The 26,512-nt window shown below is 39.3% G+C and overlaps 2 protein-coding genes across 9 annotated transcripts in view; one reads left to right on the top strand and one right to left on the bottom strand.

Annotated features, from left to right (window-relative positions):
* prkag2b (protein kinase, AMP-activated, gamma 2 non-catalytic subunit b) overlaps window positions 1-7,301 on the top strand; it is a 37,466-nt gene extending 30,165 nt beyond the window's left edge. For 5 of the 8 annotated variants that reach the window (XM_079614214.1, XM_079614215.1, XM_079614218.1 and 2 more), the window contains 10 exons: window positions 243-324; window positions 892-950; window positions 1,604-1,649; window positions 1,873-1,927; window positions 2,186-2,312; window positions 2,416-2,581; window positions 2,692-2,729; window positions 3,675-3,821; window positions 4,566-4,659; window positions 6,047-7,301. In XM_079614214.1, coding sequence (XP_079470340.1) covers window positions 243-324; window positions 892-950; window positions 1,604-1,649; window positions 1,873-1,927; window positions 2,186-2,312; window positions 2,416-2,581; window positions 2,692-2,729; window positions 3,675-3,821; window positions 4,566-4,659; window positions 6,047-6,078 — 846 coding nt within the window. In that variant the 3' untranslated portion in view covers window positions 6,079-7,301. Of the gene's footprint in view, window positions 1-242; window positions 325-891; window positions 951-1,603; window positions 1,650-1,872; window positions 1,928-2,185; window positions 2,313-2,415; window positions 2,582-2,691; window positions 2,730-3,674; window positions 3,822-4,565; window positions 4,783-6,046 lie in introns of all 8 variants that reach the window. The other 3 variants (XR_013797867.1, XR_013797868.1, XR_013797869.1) reach the window with 1 other exon arrangement.
* Window positions 7,302-11,614: 4,313 nt separating this feature from the next.
* Window positions 11,615-26,512, bottom strand: part of bcl2b (BCL2 apoptosis regulator b) — a 47,087-nt gene continuing 32,189 nt past the window's right edge. The window contains exon 2 of the mRNA XM_079612636.1: window positions 11,615-16,913. Coding sequence (XP_079468762.1) covers window positions 16,776-16,913 — 138 coding nt within the window. The 3' untranslated portion in view covers window positions 11,615-16,775. The remainder of the gene's footprint in view (window positions 16,914-26,512) is intronic.

The raw sequence follows: 26,512 nt of genomic DNA, 5'->3' as shown, positions 1-26,512 counted from the left end.
TAAATAAGCAATACTGTAGTTTAAAAGGAGGAAAATCCCTTTTAATCAACACAGAATACAACTGGTAAGAATTGTTTTAGGCCAAATTTTCTTGTCAGGTGTGGTAATGTTTTGGAGCCGTGGTTGCACTCAACTCATTGTGTGTCCTGTGATTTTTGGCTCACATGACCAGTTTCTCAAGAAGTGTTTTAAAAAGGCATCTAAAAGAAGGATTGTTTTGTGAATCCTTTGTTCTCTGCTAGGTAAAGAAAGCTTTCTTTGCCTTGGTTGCTAATGGAGTTCGAGCTGCCCCATTATGGGAAACCAAAAAGCAAAGCTTTGTGGGTGAGCAATGACACACACACACATACACTCACGCTCTCACCTGCATTCCTGTCGTTCTTTTCACTGGAGTTATGTCTTTTTTTTCAGCCATACAGACAGAAAATGTTTAACCTGCTAGTCCATTTAACTGGATTAACACCTTTTGTCTTGGAATTATTCAAAAACGTAGTAATTAATAATCAAATAAAACATTGCTTCAGGACATTTTTTGCTCACCTGTAACATAATTGGACATGCTTAGATTAGCAAGCTAACAATAATATGTAAATTGGTTGAAATTCCTTGCTCTCTCCTTCCTGTCTGGATTGTTTTGAATTGCAGTTCGATATAAGCCAGCCATGATGGAATGTGCTGGTGTTTTTCACATTTTCTGTGCTGATATTTTAGGAGAAAGTGGATTTAAACATGATCAAATTAGTTAGAGTACTACACTCTTGTTAGAAGCTGAAAATAAAATCATAAAAACATAAAGGACATTGGATGTATAGAACTTTGAGAATTCTCCAGGCACATAAGTCAGCATGCTAACAGAAGGTTTTACTCTAATGATGGTGTGTTTCCCGACAGGAATGTTAACCATCACAGACTTCATCATCATACTGCACAGATACTACAAGTCCCCGCTGGTAAGGATTCAGACATCACGGAAACAGTGCTGGTTTAATGGCTGTTTGTTCAGATCTACAAATGGAAGTGCCATTTTTGCCATGCCATTTCTCCTTCATGTATTCACTTAAAGGGGTGATGAACTGAGAAATAAAATTTTCCTTGAGCTTTTGACATATAAGAGGTCATCATACTATAAGAATAATCTTCAAGTTCTTTTATTGACACCAGGCACAGCAAACGACAGGTTTTACAAAGTGGGGATCTATGACGTCAAAGGGTATCAAACACCGCCTCCGCAGAAGACGATGAACGGCTACTTACTGTTGCCTGTTTAGCCCCGCCCACCGATTTGTGCATTACATGAAACTCATTATAATATGCAAAACTGTTATCCAATTATAGTAGGGGGCGTTTACTTCCAAGTCTTCAATGCGGCACGCCCATAAAAACCGAGCGTTTAAGGAGCTAGGCTCAAAACCAGGTAGAAAATAGACCATTACTTATTCATTTTGATGTTTTTGAATGTAAAAACCAAGCGAACGTCATGAGTTGACCTCAGACAACAAATATTAAAAATGCCAGTTCATGACCCCTTTAATGAATGCTCACCTGACAGGAGGAATGTTTGTCCATTTTAAAATTAAGTCATATTCTGTAATGTATGCTTCAGGTACAAATATATGAGCTGGAGGAGCATAAAATCGAGACTTGGAGAGGTAAATATGTTTTCAGGTCACCACTTCTTACTCTCATTTGTTATGTAACTGTCACACAATAGGCATTTATATTTTTTTTTGTTTTTTTCACTGAAGGGATAGTACACCTTGAAAATGAAAATCATGTTATTTACTCACACCCATTTTTGTAAATAACACACACTTTTTATTTATTTTCATTTTCATTTTTGGTTAACTTTTTCATTTCTGCTTACATCAACAGAGCTTTACTTGCAAGAAACGTTTAAACCCTTAGTCAACATATCTCCAGATGCAAGGTGAGACACTGGGTCATATTTTTGTAGACCGTGTTTTATCATTCCTGTAGGAAACTCTGAAGCGAAGACCAGGAGACTCGGGTGTATCTTCAGAAGGATTCTTTATTGAGAACGTGCTGCAGTTGTACATATTTTATGTGCATTCAGTAGTCAGTCCTTAAAGGTGTTAATCATACACACAGCCTCACATGTGCCCAAAGCATCTAAAGACAATAGTTGTTGTTGTTTTTTGCTGTCCCCCCCCCCCCCCCCCTCCAGTATATTTGATGCTGTTTACTCACTCATCAAAAATAAGATCCATCGCTTGCCAGTGATCGATCCAGTCACAGGAAACGCCCTGTATATCCTCACACACAAGAGAATCCTCAAGTTTCTGCAGCTTTTTGTGAGTATACCACTTCCTACTGATCTTTTATGCATACAATTATCCTACTTTTATAAATGGTGGTTATTGAGAACAAAACAAACTAGTGTGTGTGTTGTTGTAGGTGTGTGAGATGCCTAAAGCAGCCTTCATGAGGCAGTCTCTGGAGGAGCTGGGCATTGGCACGTACAGCAACATTGCTTTCATTCACCCAGATACTCCCATTATTAAAGCGCTGGGCATGTTTGTGGACAGGAGAGTGTCTGCCCTGCCAGTGGTGGATGTCACAGGTAACAACACACACTGCTCATGTTCTGTAATCATTCTCCTGCCAAACACATTTTCATTGTACACATCTTTGAATGTCTCATATTTGCTTTCCATCTTTTTCCTCCCAAAGGAAAGGTTGTGGACATTTACTCCAAATTCGATGTCATTGTAAGTTGTGCTTTTAATATACTACTTAAAGTTGAAGAATAACTACTTAAAGATTAATACAGCAGCTTTTTACCACAATTTCATTATGAAAGATTTTTCATGAGTTATAAATATAAAAGGATCCCATAGAAAATAAAATTTGTGTTTTCTGTGCCTGGAAAGTCATGGATATTTCTATATTGATTTTTTTTTTTTTTTTTTTCTAGTTCTCAATTCTAAAATATTTCATCAGCTAGATTGTGAGACTTGGATTGGAATAATTTAAAATAACTGTTTCCTTTTTTTACTATATTATAAAATGTATTTTATTCCTGTGATGCAAAGCTGAATTTTCAGCTTCATTATTCCAGTCTTCAGTGTCACGTGATCCTTCAGAAATCATTCTAATATGATGATTTGCTTTATTATTATTATTATTATCAATGTTCAAAACATTTGTGCAGCTTAATACTTTAATGAAACCATAATATATATTTTTTTCTGGATTCTTTGATCCAAAAAGTTAGTTAAAAAGAATAGCATCTATTTGTAATATAAATCTTATGTAACATAGTACATTTATTTACTGTCGGTCACTTTGATGAATTGAATGCACCCTTGCTGAATAAATGTATTAATTTCTTTAATATATGTCATATATCTATTCATCCCATCAAATCCATTTGTATCCATTGAATCTAGTTTACATTGAAATTCCATTGTCCATTGGGTACAAAACAGTAAATGTAAAATGTACCTGGAGCTATGTTTAAACAAACTGTGTCAAATATGTTTAATAATATTTCCATGCATTAAGTATGTGACGGTGCATCACAAGCATGTTTACTCATTAGGATTGATCAGTAATGACTAGTGATGTGTAGTGTATAATTCAGCTGTATGTGGAGGTTCCTATAGCGTCGCTCTGTTCATTGGTGTTGTGTGTGTGTGTGTGTGTGTGTGTAGAATCTGGCTGCTGAGAAGACCTACAATAATCTGGACATCACCGTGACTCAGGCTCTGCTACATCGCTCACAGTACTTCGAGGGGGTTATGAAGTGTTTTCGGCACGAGACCCTGGACACTATAGTGGACAGGATTGTCAAAGCTGAGGTGAGATTTACTCAATGCTCACGTCACCCATGGGAAGAACAACTCTGTTTACGTAGAGCAAACGCTACCCGCAGGAATTATGCCATGAAGTCCCACCTGAAATGGACAGTTCAGACACTTAACTCCTCAAATAACATATTTTGAATGATAAAGAAATGTGGTAATCGACAGCATACCGCAGATTCACTACATTGAAAATAATCAATTTAAATACTCCATTAAAGTCACCATGAAATCGACCATTCTTTTTTTTCTTATGGAATAGTGCAGTATAAATGTTTTATCCGTGCGCATCATCTTTAAAAAAAAAATATATTAACGTGCCCTCATAATCTTTAATCAATATAACTTCCCTTCCCTCTTGCAGCATCTCTTCTCTTCTCCGATGATGCGTTTACTGGCGCGAGGGCGGGACAACCTGTCAATCACATGACATCACAGCAATAGCAAACCACAACCATCCAATCAATTCCCCATGATCAAAATCAAGTCCCGCCTTACTTTCTTTTTTTTTTTTCTAGTCCGAGAAGCCGTTTCACTCAGATATACGTCACAATAAGGCAGAAAAGACTTTCACTTAAAATGCCAAGCTCAAAACCATTTCATTTTGATATTTCAGCGCAGTTATGACTACTTTGGTGCCGTTCACAAAGAACACGTTTTTACAATCCGTTGTTTCTCTGTGGACATCTCTGAGTGTTCCGGTTAAGCTGAACGGCCCCTGGTCGTGTTTGTAATCTGCAGGTGCACAGGCTGGTAGTGGTGGATGAGAACTCCAGCATCGAGGGCATCATCTCTCTGTCGGACATCCTGCAGGCGCTGGTACTCACCCCCGCAGGTATAGACGCACAGAATTCCTAATCCAACCCACCATTTCACTTTCCTTTTCTCCTCTCCACTCTTCCCCGGACACAATCTCCTCTCCTCGGACATCTACCCCTCGAGTGTCCCTCTCTGACAGGTACAGTCACACAGGCTGGCTCCTGATTGGCTTGTTTGATTGTGCTGAATGAGGCTGGATGTAGGTGTGTATTTCTCATATAATACACATCGTGATGGCTTTGTTACAAGCATTTGTCTGGGACTGATTTTCTTTTATAATGCAGAACGCTTGTATATGACTGCAAGTTGACCTGATATACTCTGTCAATGGCAAACAAATCAAAATGAGACATAAATAGCTGTGTGGTTCAATAGTGATTGGAATAGAGCATGTGGCACAGCACCCTCAGCGCCCCTTGTGAAGCCTGCTGGGAAAAATGCATGAAACACTCAGCATGATGGCTTTAATGTCTTGAGCTGCTGGAAGCAACACTCGTTTAAAAGCAAAAGAAATAAGAAATGTGAGCGCAAATTAAAAATGTTTGATTTCCAAGCCAGGAAAGGTTATGGAAATCATAAGCCATGGCAATACAAATCCTAATAAAGACCTTTAAAGCCATAGAAAATCGTAGAAATGAAAAACCTTAAAGTCAGAGTAAAGTCATAAAAAGTCTAATACAATTGGAAAAGGATGGAAATTGTGAAAATTAATGGGAATTTATAAGATTGTAAAAAGTCACTGTTAAGTTTTGGAAATCAATACTATCATAAAGTCATAAAGTCAGACAATTGAAGGAAATTATAAAAATTGTAAAAAAAAAAAAATTATAATAATAATAATTTAAAAAGAGAAGGTTGTGGTAAACCGTACTAACAGAAAATGCCACAGAAAATGTATGGAAATTAAAAAGTTGTTAAAAGTCAGGTAAGTAAAGGTCATTAATAAAATCTTAAAGTTGTAAATGTTTAAATCATAATTCACAAAGGTCAATCATGGAAATGTATTTATTGAATTTACATTTTTCTTATAAAATATTTAATTGGCTAGAACTAAAATTCAGTAAATTCACCCAAATTATATATATATATATATATATATATATTTAAAAGTTTTATTTTAATAATTTTATCTTAGTAATTATCAAAAATGAAAATGTCATTGGTTATTGGACCTGTCACCTAAATTATTTGTGCAAAAACACTTTATAACCGATTGATAGTTCTGAGCTTGTTTGCGTTCTGCTTAGTTGTGTGTGTTTGCACTTCCAGATTTGTTGCTGAGAGGGTTCAAAATATGCTCATCTTTTTAAAAAAAAACTTGAGTTTCCGACGAGTGTGTTATTAAAAGAGCACCGATTGACAGACAGTTTCATTAACTGAATTTCATATGATTTGCCCCACAGGTAGATGCAGAATGGACAGTGTGACTGAATGACAAGACATGCAACATTTTGGAGGTGAAAGAGAAATTCAAGAAATTCCGAGAACCAAAGAAAGTCCCAGTCTGCATTCTTGGATACAGAGATGAGGACAAGCTGAAAGCATTTTACATCCTCGTTGAAGGGCTGGAAATTGTGGCGGCGTTTGAATCTGGAGCTGTAGGAATGGACATGTGATCATAATGCACACATTACTGGACATGTTTACGGTGAGGCAGTCGTGAGAATGCGCCGCTGTACTGTACACACTGCTTTAAATGAGGCCTTCACTGACAGCGCTATATCAGGCATTGTGGGTCTGCGTTATATCATCAGGCACTGAGATCCGCTCCTGGCTGAGTGTTTGACGTGGAAATTTGCCTTAAATGAAGACCTCAGTGAGAGTTGATTGTAAAGGTTAGCAGAGACCCATAGATGTGCATGTGGTGTGAAAGCAGGTTCAAGATTCTTGGGGCAAAAATCACTGTTGGCTCAGAGAACCTGCGAGTAAATGGTGCAAATGTAGACTTATTAGACATGTGGACATTATATTTCACCTCTGTGTGAGTGTGAGTGTGAGTGTGAATGATATGAAATGATTATTTTCATAACAATCATGTAATATTACCTTATTAATTCAGTAATAATTTTCAAAATTCTCATTAGTTAGTCAAAAAACAGTAAGCAGTAAGTTCTTGTCTTTTTACATTCTGCGTAAATGACAGGCAATAGAACAAATACTATAATGCATACATGTTTATCTAAACTATATACAATTTAAAGTGTACAGTAATGAGAATAAGATGATAAATAAAATAGCAGGGAAATGCACTTAATTGTCATGAGAATTTTGTAACGAGCAAAAAAAAAAAAAAACTTTGGTCCTAAAAAAATAGTCCTCCTTTTTGTTTCTTTAAATTTTGGGGTGAAATATATCTATATTTACATATATGTGTGGTTGGTGTGTAAAACCATGTGCACTACCTGTCTTATGCACTAAAAGAGCATGAATGTCAAAGCCTTTGCACCCCAGTGATATGCTGAGCTACTGTAAATACAACATGCCATGTGACGGGTTCAAAACTGATCAATCATGTATTTTTTTTCATTATTATAACTGCTGTCAAAATTGAAGACTGTTCTGTCCAGAAAGAAAGAAATGTACTTTTTTTGTACACAGAAATGACACTATATTTTATTTTTTATGTGGTTGAGCTAAAATATATTGATAATGCATTAATATTTGTCTGAGATTTATTTATGTCATGTCACTAATGTTTGCATGCCACATTTTGTGGCTTGTTTTTTTTTTGTCACTAAGTATTCTGTCAGAACACAGAAGAACACAGTTTGTTTTGGTGATAGTAGAAGCTTCCATACACAGAGACAACTAAAGTACAGATAGTCAAATAAAAAAATAAAGATATTTGAATAAGATATAGACTTATGTATGTATAAACACATTTGACAAATTTGTATGTTCAGGTGTGGGGGGCTTGAAAATATGTTTCTCTACAAAAGCGGGGAACCACTGTTCTTTTGAGATGGCCATGTAAATGGTAAAATGGACTGCATTTATATCGCGCTTTCACAGACCCAATGGCCACCAAAGCGCTTTACATTTAGCCTCACATTCACCCATTCATACACCGACGGCGGTGTCAGCCATGCAAGGCGCTATCCAGCTCGTCGGGAGCAGCTGAGGTGAGGTTAGGTGTCTTGCTCATAGACACCTCGACACTTGGTCAAGTGGAACCGGGGATAGAACCACCAACCTTCCGGTTTGTAGACAACCTACATGAACCACTGAGCCACTGCCGCCCCATGTATGGGTTTTATTTGGGATGTCCACTAGGGGACGCTGTCCTCTGCTGTTTGACATGCTCATGGTGCAGTGCATCACTATAAAGTACTTCTTAGAGAATTATAAATATATCAATACTTTCTTTAGATTTTCATATAATTTAAATATTTTAGTACTTTCAGGTTTCATTTATTATTTTTTTTGCAGTTCTCGACTGTTTCTTCTCAACTGTGCTACGCACATTAAATAGTGTGAGTGGCCTAGTATCAAACACAGTACCAAAAATAAGCAAAATGTCCATATTAATACATTTCAATGTTTGACTATATGACCGAAAATTGCACATGCCCTTCAATATGCAGGATTATTAATATGAATATATTGAATTTCAATGGTTCTATGCTTTTAGCAGCCCGTCATTTTGATTTTGCAAAACAGTACATTCAGCACAAACCACGTTTATCCGTGCTCCAAGTCAACCTGTATGTGTCTGTGCTGTATTTTTATTTTGACCTTAAATTGTCAAGGTTATCATGTTTCATATCACGCAACAACAACAAACTCTATTTCTGTCATTTGGCATGGTAGTGGATATGTCATATGTTTGATCTTGGCGGAATAGATCTGCTATGCTGCTGCTGTAGAACAAGTACTGGACTTGCTCATCCCAATACATACATGATACACTGCTGTGAGCAAGTAAGACATGCTGCTGCTGTACAATATATTACACCATTGCAGATCTATACAGGTGGAGCTGGGGACGGTGGAGGGTTTCTGAAAGCGTGCTGCAACTCCTACAGCAAACGCTGCCCAAGTATTTGAAGGATGAACAGCGAGCTCATTGGCTACTGATACAACAGGAACCAATCAGCTGTGCCCTATAGAGATGATATGATTGCAAGCAGATTGTGTTAAAGGTGAACTAAGTAACTTTTTTACCTTAACTGATCAACTTCGGAGTCACTGGAATGGTTATATTACTTATTTTGGGTTAAATGGTGGTGGTTTCGCACCCCCCTGGTGCCCGTGAGCGGAAAAACAGCGTTTGCAACTTTGGGCCGGCGGCCCGCCGGCCTCTTCGTCTGGAAGTATCGTGTGATCCCAAGTCTCGCGAGGTAAAGAATTGCTTTTTCTGCAAAAATAAATCTGCTATAATGCTGTCATTATTGCGCTCCCTCACGCTGGAACCCGAATGAAGACGACGTTGCAAAGAGTTTCCCATCTTCTTTGATGTCGTTGATCTACTAAGCCTCTAGTGTCTGAGAATAGCCAGCGAGTTTTTAACAGTTGTTGTCAAATATCTATTCCGACGCTGCGGGGGGAGCTCTAGAGAGAAACCTCCGAGCAAAACGTGAGGATACAACAAAGAAATCCCGATCTTACTGAGGGCTGCTTTAAGGACACATTAGCCTGTGCCTAATCTAGAGTTTCATGACAGAACTTTGTATGTGCAGGATTTCTCTTCCACTCTATTTCTCGTCAAATAATTTTACTATTCTATGTAATTTTCAAAGATATTCCAGACTTTTTTTTTCAGATTAATTTTTTGCCTGTATTCATGAAGCGAGGTGGGAAAGAGAAGGGGGGTGAAATCAGGAAGACCACGTGCCAGTATTCAAACCATGGCCGATGAACGTGCTACATTTCTCTCCGAAACGGTAGGAAATTAAATTAGATTGAATGGAGGATTTTAACTGTGACACGATTATTGACAGGGCAGTTTACAGTGACATGATGCATGCGACAGATCTGTCCGTTAAAGATGACGAAGTAGTATGTCTCAAAGCTTGCCTACTTTTTTGCTACACACTCAAAAGTATATACTTTTTCTTCACAAAAAGAGTATACTTTTAGCTCGTAGTATAAGTAGGCGAATTGGGACCCAGCCCATGGCTACAGCACCATTTTTAAAATTCCAGTCATGGATGTTATGGTCAAGACATTAAAGGGGTGGTAAAATGCCATTTTCACAAGTTGTCAAATAAATCTCTGATGTCCCCAGAGTGTGTGTATGAAATTTTAGCACTTTAGCAATTTTAGAATTTATATAGCATGTTAAAGTTGTCACTTTTTGAGGGTTTGCAAAAACGCGCCCGTTTTGTGCCTGGCCCTTTAAATGCAAATGAGCTGCTGCAGAGGGCGGGGTTTCAAGTGCTTATGTGTGTTAGCAGCTGCGATTAGCTCACGCAGACTCACTAAAATAACAGAAACTGTTCTGTCTTTAATGTTAAACCGGTGTCAGACAAAGATGGAGAGACTCAAGAAGAAGTGACAACATGTAGAATGCAACAGGACGTCTCTGAATGGTTAGTTGATGAATTTATGTTGCTTATGTGGAGTTAACTATCTTCAATTAGCATATTCTGTCATGGTAATCTATAAATCGCTTGTATAGGAACTGTGATGCACACAGAGTGACTTTCTATTGCATGTGAAAAGATGGATGCTAAAGTTTGACTCAAACTCACAAATGTACTCTTATACAACAACTTTTCCTCTTCTCAACATGGACTGCGTGTTCCCGGGGGCGGGTTTATGTACATTTTAGGGTTGCTGATGTCACTAACCCCGGAGGAATGTCGTGTAGTCCCTACCAGCCGTTTGTTGTAGTCCTTTTCTTTAAAAGCAAATATCTTCCTTTGATTTGAACTTTGAGCTTTGTAACTTTGCAGATGTTGTTTATGCTCAAACAGCAACATTACACACTCACTAAAGTTAGAAAAGTGAAATCATACTTTACCACCCCTTTAATATATATATATATATATATATATATATATATATATATATATATATATATATATATATATATATTTTCAAATGCACTCCCTGGGAATCAAACCCATGACCTTGACCTATACTGTTTGAGCTGAAGGAACAATACAGTCCAGCTCTTATATTCCATGATAGTTACAGCAAAAATTATCTTCTCTAGGTTTTTATTATTATTAAGGAATACTGACCGGCTGACTGTACATTATCCCACGTATTATCTGATACCAGTGTTGTTATTATCAACCAAAGCTATTAAACTATTACAGATAATTCATCATTAGTAATATTACTTTTGTATTGTACTTTAGTACTTAAAAAAAAATGTAAAAGCTTTTTTACATTTTTAGAAATATAAAAATTATATTTTAGAAATATTAAAAACAAAATTACTAAATATTAAACTTGAATGAAAACTAAAAGACTACAATAGTAATATATTATTATTATAAATAATAATTTAGTAAAATTATTACTAAAACTAGAACTGAAATAAAATGTAAAAGCTACTTTGCATTTTTAGAAATATAAAAATTATATTTTAGAAATATATAAAAAATGACAAAATATTAAACATAAATGAATACTGAAAAACAATCGACCTGTTCACCATATCACCAAGTCAGGCAGTCACTAGTTCTTCTAGTGGAAGAATAACACTTTGCATTTGTATCTCAAAGTAGCATTTTAATTAAAAATGGTGTCTTCACTGTTTTTGCCCATACAATGAAGGTCAATGGGGTCCAAAACAACACTTTGATAAAAAAAAAAAAAAACAGGCAGAGGCATTTGTATTAATATTAGTTAATCCTTAATAATTCATTAATATGAGATAATATTTAATCTATAAACGTAATAACGCACAGTCAGCATTTATTCGCATTCTGCCCTTTACATTTCGCATTGATATTCCCTGTGTGACATTTCTTCAGAACTGTCTAGTCCAAATATTGATCGCTCTGACAAATACTAGCACACACTATTGGCATGTCGCTCACACCCTCATATGCCGCAGATTTTCAATTCTTTTTCCAGTCAAAGCATGTCGTGTATTCCATATGCATGAAGAGAGAGAGAAAGAGAGAGACAGCGCTCTGGGGACGGAGGGCGGTTCGAGCGGGATGAACTCACTCACTCCTCAGGGAAGTCTCTCTCTCGCGCGCGCTCTCAGTCACCACTCGTTCATGCTTTTCACAGATTCAGTGGTGTCTTTTTGAAGAACGCCATGAGCTGAAGAAAAAGAAAGAGCGTGTGAGGAGAGAGATTGAGTGCGAAGTGAAAGCTGGCCTGCGGGAGTCATTTTTACACGCATGGCATTTAGTGGGATGAGGGATTGGAGATGTGTCTTTGAAGTTTAGGGGACACGGTGAACAAATAACACCCCCGGTGCTCGTGGCCATCGTACCTACTGTAGTGCAGGCCTATCTGAGTGTAAATAACCGACTGCAACACACTGCCTTGATGTTTGTTTGAATCACCTCACAGAAATAGCACCATAAATCAGTCATTTCACGGAGGCAATGGCGTCTTAAATTTGTTTTATTGAATCTTAATTTGTTTGGCATGAACAGAAGGACTCTAGACTCTAGTAGCTTATTCAAGCAGTGACACATGATCATACACAACAGCACGGTGACTTTGTGTGTCCTGTGCATCGCTATCACATAAAGTATAGCAGCTTTTCTTCGGGTGTAAGTTAACAACAACACAACACAGGATCATTGAGAAACAGACATATAGTTTGTGTCTACTGTACATTGTGACCTTTTTCACCTTTATTTTTGAATGTTTATAAGTATGTGTTGCTCAGAGAGAGCTCATGAAAGATGTCACTAACGTTCAGTACAGTCTAAGCGCAGGCGTTCTCAAGTCTGATCCTTCAGGTCCACTTTCCTGCAGATTTGATCTCCACCCTGGGTCAAATTCACCTGCCTGTAACTGCCCAGTAATCCTGAAGACATTGACTAGCTTCTTAATGTGTGTTTGATCGGGGTTGGAGCAAAACTCTGGAGGAAAGTGGACCTCGAGGGCCAGAATTGAGAACCCTTGGTCAAGTGAATGATGCATTCGTTAATAGACTAATATAAATTTCTTCAGCGCACTCAAATATAATAGTGCAAAGAAAAGTCCGTTTATACTATACATATTATATATATATTTATATTTATATAAATTACAGCTTTCCAAACATCAAACTAAAAGGTATGTTCCAAAGACGTGTAGTATTTTCTCAAGCAAAAGCTCAATTTTAACATGACGTTTTTAGTAAAATCATCTTTAGTGAAGATAAACAAAGCTGAATTTACTTGATGAGGCATAAACAGATTTAATTAATTAACAAAAATGTAACCATGATCTGAAATTAGACATTTTGAAACCTCTTTGAAATTTTTGGTTAAACGATGGAAAAAATCATTTTATTAATCATTGTTGTTGCGTTTCCCAGTCAAATATGACCAAATCCGTAGAACAAGATAAATTTACTTGAGGAAAAACTGTGTAAGATCTTAAGACTTGTTTTTAGAGATTATATCTTGAATACGGTTAAGCAAATAATTGTTTCTTGTATTAAACAACCATTAATAAGTTGTTAAATGTTTACAAGAATAACATTTCCAACCCAAGTTGAACACATTTTCTCCAAAGATGTTACGTTGACATGTTAAAATTGACTTCTCACTAATAAAAATAGGCTACAATAGCAGAATACATGTTAATGGCCTTTCCAGGTAGGATGAAAGAGAGAAAATAAAGCTTCAATATGAGTTTCCATACCGCTACAGAAACAGTGACTACATGAAATGAAGTATTAATGACATTATAATTTATAGAATTTATCATCTTTACATTAAGCAGCATTGATTCAGCAAATTAGGATCAAACTTATGCTCCAAATCTCTCAGAGAATCTAAAACCTAAAAATGAAGTAAATGATCGTTCAAGGTTACATTTGGACAATTGTTTTAAGGTACCTACAAATAAATAAAGGTGAAATAAGAACGACATCTATCTGTTAGAAACATTTGAACAAATGTTAGTGTCAGAGGAAATCGCAACTGTAAACTAGAGACAAACAGCATCTATTTATGACACTAAGATAAACCGTTCTTTTTGAAAGCTAACCTGTTTTTACACATAAAGCTTCGATCCTTTCAGACAGGCTTTGTTGTTGTTGACCATGCCACTACATTAGACATGTCAGTCGAAGTTCCTCTTACACACGTAGCCTGTTCATCTGCTTTGTGGACACTTTCCAAATTCATCTATAAACTACCCTTTAAATACTGTATATTTTAGACAGTATCACATTGTAAAATGAACATACATCCATAAAGGCAGATAACAAGTAACATTGACTGGTTCAGGATGTACTGGATCTACTGGAGAGGGCACCCATTTCTCAAAAGTACGCTAGCACCCCATACAGTGCCACTGTCTGTAGAGGAGATCATAGTTAATGATGCAGCACATGACCTCCGATACTACATCAATGCAAGCAAACATTGAATAACCGTTGCCGCCTTGGTACGTTCGTCCCTTTGTTGCTCCAAAGTTTCGTTTTGGTTCCATGTGAACCCAAAGGCGACCGATGCAAAGCGCACCAAAGCTGGCTCCATTGCGCACACTGTACACAGTTGCTCTTGTCCACAGTTTTTGCACTTAAACTGTTCATTTCCTGCATGGCAATCCTTTAAACATGCAGCAGGATTGTGTTTAAGCATGCTGTATTTGGGAACAGACATCAGGATGATTGCACATATAACTGTAAACACCAAATCCAAGGAACAAAGAATGGATGTCCACTGCAGATTTCCATTTGTTTATACTGGACCCAATTGATCCCTGGACTTGATGCTTTGGAAATTAAATAATAATAATAATAATAATAGCGATGAAAAGTCTGGACCACTGGGAGAATTTCATGAAAACATGTCCCAGTCACATTTCACCCCAAATAATATATGTTTGTGCGCAATATAACAAAGTATGAACTTTATTGAAACAATTACATTACAGTCGTTGGAAATGTGCTTTTATGTATATATTGGTATATGGTTCAACATACATTTACAGGGCCTAAAACGAACTTTTTGACACACTAATGGCCTGGGACTTTTTTACTGTAATAATTTTTACTGGCCATGAAACAGTTATGACACCAAATTTTAGATACTAGTGAAAATCCACAATTATATTTTCCAATTTTGATACAGCTAAAACTACTAGCCTAACTAATAGGCTATACGTGTAAATATAGTCTGCATAGTCTTCACTGTATATAGATTAATATTTATTAAAGTTACAAAGGTTATTCAGTCAAGAGCAGTGAGTGACTTTTCTACTTTTACTCTTGTCCTATGTTGTTGGATGAACATTAAAAAAATGCAGGCCGCAGCAGGAATATTAGGCTGCTGTCACTTTAAGACCAAATTAACGGATCCAATATACACATGCGTTTTATTTCTCAACTGTTTAAGTTCACTCAAGCGATAACCGAATATGACAGGCATTTTTGACATAATTTGGTGCGAGTTTGACCATTCAAGTGTAAGATGATGTGAAAGAGCTCAATTAAGTATCCGCGCACTGTCTGAGACGTGGATGTCTGGATGTTAAAATTTCCCATACAAGTATTGCAAATTTCGCAAGTATCGAATTGAGTTCCCTTTGGCACCTTCTTGCGCTTGAATATTTAATTAGGCAAGGCTTATACTTTCGTGATGATGCAGCACTGGCGGTCAACTGTCCCGAGCGTCATTCACGTTTGTTCATGTTCGCACAACATTGCATTGATAAAATCCATAAAAAAAATTCAACCAACTGACGATTAACACCATTTCATATACTCTCCTATGCAGAATTTTACTCTTATTTGGCGCTTGCAGAGAGTTAATTTTAGGCCCTGTATATATATGTATGTGTCTGTGTTTGTGTGTATTTTTGTATTTTCTGATGAATAGAAAAGAACAGCATTTATTTTAAATAAAAAATATTTTGTCATGTTATAAATGTCTTTACTGTCACTTGATGCATTCTTGCTGAATAAATGTATTCATTTCGTACTGACCCCAAACATTTGACAATTTTTTTCTTTTGATTCTGGGGTGAAATATGACCTGGACTTGCTCTTGACAGTTTTGAGATCCACCCAACTGCTTCTTGCGGTGTATGAATGAACGCTGCTGGACAACAGTGTAGTTAGAGTGTTAAAGAAGAATAAAGCATCAATGCACATACTGTACAGCTAGAGGTCTTTCCACCAGCTCATTAGCATCTGTCGAACATGTCAATAATGCATCCTCTCTCAAAGCCTGAAAACGACTTTCTGACCCCAAGCACTTCAAGGAAACCCTTCTTGAGTCTTCAATAAAGCTCTTTAAGCTGCTAATGCTACAAAGAGAAGATGGCATCCCAACTATCCATTTTTCGGCTGTTCCTTCTTGAAATCAGTGAGCACGAGATTTCATCAAAATCCAGAGTCTCTAGAGGGACACTGTCTTAACGCTTATGCCATTTCTCTCTTCTCCTCCTCACAGTTCTTCTGGTTCTTACTTACACTCTATGATACAAGGGTGGCGGCAATATCACAAGAAACGTTAGCCTGAAATTGGTAAAAGACAAGCTACAATTAATCCTACAAAAACAACTAAGACAAACGATGGTAGTTTAGTGCAGATTGTCTCGTAAGATCAACCTGACTGTTAAAGGACATTTGGAGAGTGCTGGTGTCATCAAAAGATACTTTCAATCACCACAGATCTTCAAAACCTCCAGATGTCCCTTGTCCTTTGCATTTTCCCATCCTTTATACGTATAAATACAGTGATATCTAATATGTGCTACACTCAAAACTCACTTTGAGATCTGAACTAATTCTGCCAATGACACATCCGCCAGTGTCTGTTTCACCTCATTATTCATCTTCTCTGCCATCCTCTCATGATGTGTCGGCAGCGCATTCATTTCCTGTCTTTTCTGTCTTTGTGTTTGAAGGCAGAGAAGAAAGACTTGTAGAGAGTGGGAGAAAAGCTTTGAAGAGGAGCAGTCCTGGGACATGGATGTCTTCTGGGGAAAGCAGAGGAGGGGGTTGACTGAAAGGAGAAAGGGCAAGCGGGTGAAGGAGGGGAAGGCTCCTCATTTCTGGGCAAGGTAGGCTCCTATGGTCAAACCAACGGCCCCGAGAGCAGCTAGACCGAAGACCGTTACTATTGACGACCACGAGCTGCGAAACACTGATTCCCTCTGTCTGCTGTAGAGCTCCACAAATGCCTCCTGGTGAGAGAGAGAGAGAGAGAGAGAGAGAGAGAGAGAGAGAGAGAGAGAGAGAGAGAGAGAGAGAGAGAGAGAGAGAGAGAGAGAGAAATACATTTCATTAAAACATAGCATTTCATTGAACATATAATTCATGGTGCTTGCTACTACATCACTATTACCATTTTGTTGGTCAGACTAGTTCTTAAGTCTTAACATGCAAAAATATTACATATTGTACCTTTAATTCTTAACATAGAAGCTAAGTTTGTGCAACTAGCCACAGTAATTGCATGAATAAAAAATTCATGCTTTAAATATCAAACTAAAACCGCCAACATTTAGTTCTACGATGTCCAAGTCTACAACTTTTCCAAACAAATTCAAGTATCACGATTACAAGACAGCAAATAATAATAAATGGTCAAATCTTTTGTAAATGATCATAAAGTGAGATTTGTATGAAGTGCCAGCGTTCCCTTCATATGTTTTGCAACATTCTCTGGCTTGATAGAGTTTATCCTGTACTGTAAAGTCTTAAGGGCAAGCCTGTTTAAAGTGTTGCACCTACCGCCCCCTAGTGGTAAGAATGCAGTCTATGCAGTCCATAGGGATGGAGAGATAAACATACTCAATTCGAGAGCTCAAGGTGAATAAGCAGAGCCTTGCAGAGTCTACATATACATTACAACCCATACTGCCTTACAATACATGTCACATATAATCTCATACGGTCACTACACCTCATAAATCTGACCAACATTTAGGACACATTAGTGATTTCCTCACATATGTTAGTCTGTAGTCTCAGAATGTGTCTTTAAACACAGAGCAGAAAGGATGTCCGCTAATATGACGACTGTGGGCAACCAGGGCGGACAGAGGAAGAGACATCCCGAGCCAGAATCTTTGTGTTTAACAGGATGTCCATACAGCTGAACTGGGGGAGAGTTCCTCTCCAGAGGACGAAACTCAGCGTGTTGGAGACTATTACTACATAGATACCTCATATCCAGTGTAATTACTCTAAAAACAGTAGACAAGGTATCACTATAATAGGTTTTATAGACATTTATAAGATTTTGGCACAAAGAAATATTAGAAAACGTTAAATAAAAAGCGATTCATAGGTGTGCCGTTCAGATTTGACTTCTGCGGAACAAAACTTAAAAAGATGTTCATGCTGCTTATTACTTGTTACAAACAGCATATAAGCTCCACAAAGGACAAAAGAGCATGATTTCCGTACGACAAAGCCATGTGACAAACAGAATATAACTGAAATCTCATTTATGTCAAGATTCGTCAAAACAGATTCTGTCTGTGGAATCAAAGTTTTTGTTCTAAGTACGTTTCATCATTTACATTAAAACTGACATAACACATTTAGTCACAAATGTATGCGAATGAGATTTAAGACATTATTTGTGAATGATGAGTTCAATTTTGGTCAGACAGATTCTTAAGACAGAGGGGCCGTTTACACAACGGTTTTCAACTAGCAACTTTAAACTTTTTATGCGTTTTGGTCGTTCATTTACACGACAATGGTGTTTTGGGGGTCTGAAAATGCTAACTTTTGAAACAGAGCACGCAAGTTTTTGAATTTGATAGGCTACTGTTATTGTCTCCATGCAAACTACAAAAATGCTAATTTGTGAAACTGTGACATCATGTACTTGCGTATTACGTGTTCAGTCTATAGGTGCGTAGTGTTTCTTTACGAAGTGACATCGCCAACTACTGGCCTGGCAGCAGAATACAGCGGTAGTAGTTGTTTTCGTGGACCCGTGTGAACGGGGACCCCTTTGACAACGTTGTCGTCTGTACGTTAAAAAAAACACGAATGAAAAACTTTTCCGCTTTTAGTACATCGTTTGTCGTATAAACGTACCCTCAGAATATAGTTCTGGACAGTTCTTATGATACTTCATTAGTGTTTTTCTTTTTTGTTGTTGTAATTTTTGGAGCTGGAGAGTCCTTGCTGTTATTAACCCTCATAGTATGAAAATCAGAGCCAGATCATTCAGTTAAGCTTCTCCTTTTGTATTCCATGGAAGAAAGAAAATCGTGCAGGTTGGAGGTTCATTTTGGGGTGAACTGTCCCTTTAAATTGATATACAGGAAGTATTTCCTTTTATTCAGTCCAAAACGCCAGAAAACTATTTCCTCTCATCCTCCCTTCCATGTAGTTTGTGCGAGACACAGCACAGCTGAGAATAAAACTCTGACTTCCTTACATTTAAACTGCTCAATAAAGCCTCTCGGACGGATAGCATTTGTGTATCTCTGTTAACCTTCTGGGTGATTTCTATGTGAGCCAATCATCTCATCAAGTTCGTATTTAACAGACATGCAAGCCAGGCCTTTTTGTGTTGCACTCCCTCGTCCCTTTGTGTACTCCCCTGATGAGACCAAGGCACATTTCAGGTATTAATTAGTAAACACCGCATGCCACCCACCGCGCAAACAGTGTTTTATGAGGTTTTTTTCAAGCTGCCCTTGTTAAACTTCACACTGAAAACAATGTGAAGGGAGACACTGCAGCGACAGCTCGCTGAGTGTGCCTTTGCGTAAAAACCTTTTTATATGTTCGCCCACACATACATCCCAGTCCAAAACCTCATATTGTACGATATGCCCACAATCGATGGAAAATCCCTCTGAGAGAACAGCAGGAAACGGTACTTTGGAGAAGTAAAACTTAAAAGAGAAAGAGAAGATATTTCCAAAGGTTACCCAAATGGTGGAGACAGCTCAATGCTTAGAGGCCACAAAAGTCCCGGAGGCTTGTTTTCATATGACAACAGATCTAAAGAGTTCTGGAAGTGCTCGGGGACACACGAGTGAAAATACAAGCAGGAGTTACGGAAGATGCTTCATTGATCCATAGAAACCTAAAGGCATCACTAATCTAAAGAAAGAGCTTGACCTGTGTCATGATATGAAGCAAGACACAGGTCGTAGTCTTCATTAAAGAACGTTTTATTCAACTACAGCACGGAGAGTATCAGGCTGAGCATGCATTGAACTATCCAGTCAATACTCATCATACAAAGCGCTCGTGGTTAGCATACCCGAACTACGGTAGCTTCATCTGGACAAAAGGCAATCTCACAACATCTCCCCCTTTTGGAAATTAGCAATAACCCAATCCCAAATATTTGCATTTTGAAATATTACTTAAATCTTAAATCTCTTAACAATATAACAAAAATAAATGTAACAACTTTGTTATCAAATAACATCTTTTTGTTCTCTTTTTTCCTTTAAATATGTATGCATTCTCAGAACGGTGCAGGACGTCACAGGGGTAGACTACCCTCAGTCCTGAAGGGGTTTATTCTGCCCTTTTGAACATAATCAGTCCCGCAACCTAAGAGGCACCTTTATCTCACGGCCCCTGGAAGTTCTTCTCACAGGAGTAGATGGTGGAAGGGGAGACCCTGTGGAAGGTCCTGCTGGTAGCTGGCTTACCGGTGATGCAGGTGGTGTAGTCACATCTGTCGGTGGGGAACCACTGTCCTGCTGAGACGCTGTAGGCTGAGCACATTGCTGTTCCGCAGGAGGTTCTATCTCAGGAACAGTCTGGAGGTGACGCCTGTTCCGACGGGTCACGTTCCCATTGGCCATCTCCACCAGGTAGGATCTCGGCTCCCTGGATTTACTGATGACTCTGGCAGGTGTTGTCCATCCCTTCTCCCCATCAAGCTTCACTCCAACAGTTTGACCCGGGTGAAGTTCAGGGAGTGCACGTGTGGAATGCCTGCGGTTGTAGTAGAATCTGTATGAACTTTTAGCTGTTGCGTCCTTCATGTTGACTTGATCCGGGTTGATTGGATGTGGCAGCAATGTCTTTTCTAGGACCGGAACAGTAGTACGGATTTGTCTACCAGTCATGAGCTTTGCTGGACTTTCGCCGGTTGCGGCGATTGGTGTAGAGCGATAACCCATAAGGGCTAAGCAGGGGTCCGGCTGTTTGAGAATGTACTTGGCAGTCTGCACAGCCCTTTCTGCAGCTCCGTTCGACTGTGGATAATGTGGGCTGGAGGTAATATGAGTGAAACCATACCTCTGTTTGAAATCTCGGAACTCTGCTGATGTGAACTGTGTCCCGTTATCACTGACCAGTTCTAGCGGGATGCCCCATCTCACAAAAATGTGTTTGAGCTTGTCAATAACCTGCTTGCTGGTAATGGTGGTGAGGGAAGCAATCTCAATGTCTCTGGAAAAGTAATCGACAGCGACAAGGAAAGTTTTACCCTCTAACTCAAACAGGTCAACTGCAATCCTTTGCCATGGGCCACTGGGCAGGGGAGTGGTTACCAGTGGTTCACGTCTTTGTGTAGGTTTGTGCTCTCTGCAAAAGTCACATAATTTCACCTTGTTTGTTATCTGTGCTCCGATGTTTGGCCACCAAACTGTCAACTTGGCACGCTCTCGACACTTGGTGAGGCCCTGGTGACCTTCATGCAGTTGGTCCAGTACCCCAGCTCTGAGTACTGCTGGAACTACTATACGGTCGTGGTATAGGACCAGACTGTCCGACTCTGATAAGTGACTTCTGGCTGCATAGTATCCACGCAGTGGCGAGCCCTCCGCAACTTTGCGAGGCCACCCTTTTCTGATGAAAGTGATTACTTTTTGAAGCTCAGCATCACTCTGTGTAACTCTGCGTATTTCCTCAAGCTTGGGTGACTTGATTGGTTTGCTAGCCACCATAGTGTTCACATATGCCTTTACCTGTGTTTCGGTTTCAGGCACATAACTGTTTTTCAGTGGATGTCTGGAGAGAGTATCTGCGACTACTAGCTGCTTACCAGGAACATGTTCAGCAGTGACGTTGAATCGCATGAGGCGCATAAGCAGTCTCTGACATCGTAGTGGCGTTTTGTCCAGATCGTATGAGTTGATCAGTGGCACCAGTGGCTTGTGGTCAGTTTGTAAACGGACTTGGCCCATACCTTGAATGTAGCGGGCGAAACGTTCACAAGCCCAGACAGATGCCAGACACTCCTTTTCGATCTGCGAATACCTCTTCTCCGCATCGGTAAGTGTGCGCGAGCAAAAGGCAACGGGCCGCAACTCTCCATCATGGTCTTGCAACAGGGCAGCACCCAGGCCATAACTGCTGGCGTCGGCACTAACCACTGTTGGTTTGTTGGCCCCATAATAACAAAGGGCTGGTGCAGCCATGAGCATGGCTTTTACTTGGTTAAATGCTCGCTCCTGAGGCTCACCCCAAATCCACGCAGTTTCTTTCTTAAGCAAGTTAGTGAGTGGATGCAACACTGTAGACAGGCCTGGCAGGAATTTTCCAACATAGTTAACCAGTCCGAGCACCTGCCGCAGCTGCTCCACGTTGGAGGGGCTAGACATCTGAGCGATAGCCTCCACTTTACTCTCATCAGGCTTCACACCATCCGCGCTAATAATGTGTCCAAAGAACTGCAGTTCAGTCTTTCCAAAGTGACACTTAGCCCTGTTAAGCTTGAGACCGGACGCCTTGACCGTCCGCAACACCGCCCCGAGATGGCGGTCATGCTCCTCTTTTGTAGAACCGTAAACCAGGATATCATCCATCACAACGACGGTCCCTTCCAAGCCTTTAAGCAAGTCGGTCATCAGCCGCTGAAAAATCTCAGGCGCTGATGTAATGCCGAATGGCAGACGTTTGAAACAAAACCGGCCCATTGGGGTAATAAAGGTTGTCAACCTTTGGCAGCTGGGGTCCAATGGGATTTGCCAGAACCCACTAGAGGCATCCAGAGTGGAGAAAATCTTGGCTCCTGCCAGCTTAGGTGTTATATCATCCAGTGTGGGCAAAATGTAACGTTCGCGCTTCACTCCCTTGTTCAAGCGTTTCAAATCCACACACACTCTGACCTCATCCTTGTTGCGCTTTGGAGCGGGCACCATTGGGGCACACCAGTCTGTCGGCTCTGTAACCTCCTCGATTATCTCGAGGCTCAGCATACGCTTTAGCTCTTTTTCCACTTTTGGAAGGAGCGGAAACGGAACTCTGCGTGGTGTGTTGACGCTGTATGGAACTGCTTCATCAGTCAGCTCGATCTTAACAGGCTTACAGTTCAGAAGTCCTATTTCCCCGAACACATCGCTTGTTAAATCACTGGTGATAGCATTGACTCTTACTACCAGCCCCATGCGCTTTGCCACTGCCTTACCCAACAGGTTACTAACATACTGTCCTTTTATGACTGTAATCCAGTATTGGTATTTCTGACCTTTATATTTAGTGGTGGCAAGGAACTTACCCACGCATCGGACTTCCCCGCCTGGGCTGTACACCGTTGGCCTGGATTCGTTAAGTTTTGGTCTTTGGCGTAATTTTCTGAAAGTCGCTTCAGTCATAACGGTGGTATCGGCGCCTGTGTCGATTTTAAAATCCACAGAACTGCCGTTCACTAGTAGCTCTACATCCCAGTCAGTATCCGGGTTTGACTCCTCAATGATGTTTGGCTTTGACTTTGTGGTTACTCTCCGAAACAGTTCTCCAATAAAAAATGAATCCTCATCTGAATCCATAACAGCCTCTGCTCTAATTTCTTTTAGCATTTTGGATTTACACACGGCCTCGAAATGTCCAATTTTATTGCACTTTCTGCACCTTTTGTTACGGGCTGGACAGTTTTCCTTTTTATCATGCATTCTGTTACATCGCTGACAGTTCAGTTTATTATCACTGTATCTCTGTCCTTGTCCCTGCCGTGGTTTATCATAGCTCCTCTTTGTACTATTGTACTGTTTCTGTCTCACCTCATTCACTGTAGTTTCCACGCGCTCCGCGCTTTGCTGTTTCACTTGTTCGCTTTGCCGTGCAAGCTGGATGGCCTTCTCCAGTGTCAGGTCCGCCTCTAGCTGGAGTTTTTGCGAAACGTCTTTGTCCATTATTCCGATGACGATCCGGTCCCGGATCTGCTCGTCTTTCCCCGCACCGAACTCGCAGTGCTGCGCGAGCTCGTACAGGCTCCGCACGAAAGCTTCAACTGTCTCACCGGCCCTTTGGCCTCGCTTATGAAAACAGGCGCGATCATGGATGACGTTTCTTTTCGGGACAAAGTGTTCATCGAACTTCTGCATCACTAGATTAAACTCATACTCTGGATGTGGTATGGCCTCGGTTGCCACAGGAAACACAAACGAGCCGTAAATAGGTTCGGCATCTCTCCCCATCGAGTACAAAAGCGAATTCACCTGCACTTCGCTGCTCTCTTTGTCCAGTTTCGATGCAACTCTAAACCGGGAAAATCTCTGCCGCCATGTGAGCCACTCCGCTGGCTGCGAGAAATCGAACGGCTCGGGAGGTCCAAACTTTGCCATCTTATGATCTTACTCTTAATTTCGGCGTGAAGTCGTCACTTCTGACACCATGTCATGATATGAAGCAAGACACAGGTCGTAGTCTTCATTAAAGAACGTTTTATTCAACTACAGCACGGAGAGTATCAGGCTGAGCATGCATTGAACTATCCAGTCAATACTCATCATACAAAGCGCTCGTGGTTAGCATACCCGAACTACGGTAGCTTCATCTGGACAAAAGGCAATCTCACAACAACCTGGATCAAATGTATGACCACTACATTACATTTTTATTTAACAATAATAAACACTGATATGTAAAAAAATCATTTTTTAGCAATTAAAATAAAGCAGAAATCAAATATAAATTTTAAATGAAAAACTTAAAACTTTAAATATGAAATGTTTAAAATGTAAATATATATATACATACATATACATATAATTTAACTGAACATTTCCAGTGTGACTAATCAATGTATTCATTGCATTGAAAATGCAATATCTGCCATGTTTTTCTTGGCTCATTATATGATCAGACGTTATCATTATATGATTTTTGATGAAAAGAGATTTAATCAAAATTGTATTATAACTGCAAAATACAGATGATAACTGGACACTCTTACTAAATTAAACATGATCAGGTCATGTACAGTACAAACGAAGAGAGGTCATGTGACAGCACATGATGTTTTATTTTGCTCTGTTTTTGAAATATAACAGGGAATATACAGTTTTGCGCATTTTATTTTCAGAAAGTAATATGCTAGTATACCTATAACAATCTATGCGTCACTGCAGAATAGAGAATTTCTAAATGAGTGTGTTGGAAATCACGAGATCTGTGGATGATGGGAGAGAGTCAGGTGGGCATCATGGGACAAGAGCGCAGGAACAAGCATCACACTTTCATCATTCACTCAGTCAGGCCTTAATACACTCACTCACACACACACACACATCACATGTGACTTATCTTCTGGAGTGTAGCGTATATTTTCCATTACCCTCATGTTGATAGATAAATACACTTCCAGAAACTGATGGCTGTCACAAGATATTCCAACGAAACTTTGGAATTTTTGCAACACTTGCACCCAGTCATTTAAAAAAGGTGCAGTGAACTACTTCACAAGAGTTTCTTGCTTTACTTTTATTCATGAGGGTTATCAATTCAAGGTTGTTACAGTATATAGGACCTAAGTAATATCAAGGTATTTTACATGTATTTACATACAGATGATATTCTGGACACTCTTGCTAAATTAAACATGATCAGGTCATGTGACAGCACATGATGTTCTATTTTACTTACTATTTTTAGGCACTGACTCTACAGTATTGCACATTTTTATTCAGAAAGTAATATCTTAGTGCAGTTGATTTAAATCAATGTGAATGCTGCCATCTGAACCCTGGTGCGCACCAAACAAGTGGACCAAGACTCCTAAAAAGACGGGTCTCTGTCCGCTTTCAAACGAACTTTGGTGCAGTTTAACTGAAATATGAACGTTAACATGGACCAAAGACATCTAAATGAACCAAAGAGAGGACATGATGTCACAAGATGCGACCCTAAATAGGACAAAATGTTCAACCTGGTAAGCATTAATAGACGTTACAGAACGTGGCTTTAAAAGTCAATATATGGTTTATGCTACACTTACATTTTATATTATCAAGGTCTTCGACATTGGACATGATGGAACAGAAAAGCCCAATGCACAAAATTCTCTTGAATTTCACTGTATGTCGTAACACAGTCCAACAATGAAAATTGTCATAATTTAGGCCTTCTCACATTCATGTCATTCCAGACTCATGATGCCAGGCTCAAACGACACAGTATTTTTGTCTGTTATGATAGTCACGGAGTCAGATTATGCGGTTTTGACCCCTAAATTCTTGTAGTGTCGTCGACAGAAACACATATCAGACTACACGTTGCTTCACCACAAATTATTGCTTGCGTCTTTAACGACGTGTGATGTGATATCATCGGAACTAGTATCGACTGACAGTGTTGTGAGCGTAAACAAACAATGGCTACCGAAGCGTTGTGTTTTGCACTGGATGTCTTGTCGTCAGAAAAGCCCCCAAAAGAAAGAAAACCTGACGGTTGACACACTCATAGAGAATGCGAAGAGGACCGTATGGAATCTGAGATGTGTCGTGGAAGAAAAATTTGCAGCGTTGGTTGTCGTCAACTATGACACAATATACAAGATCAAACGACCGATTTTGTCGCTTACAAATGCAAGATACCCTACGTCATAAGGCATTTGTTCATCTTT

The sequence above is a fragment of the Phoxinus phoxinus genome (assembly GCF_949152265.1).
Source record: "Phoxinus phoxinus genome assembly, chromosome: 5".
Taxonomy (NCBI): domain Eukaryota; kingdom Metazoa; phylum Chordata; class Actinopteri; order Cypriniformes; family Leuciscidae; genus Phoxinus; species Phoxinus phoxinus.
This window is presented reverse-complemented; position numbering and strand designations above follow the sequence as displayed.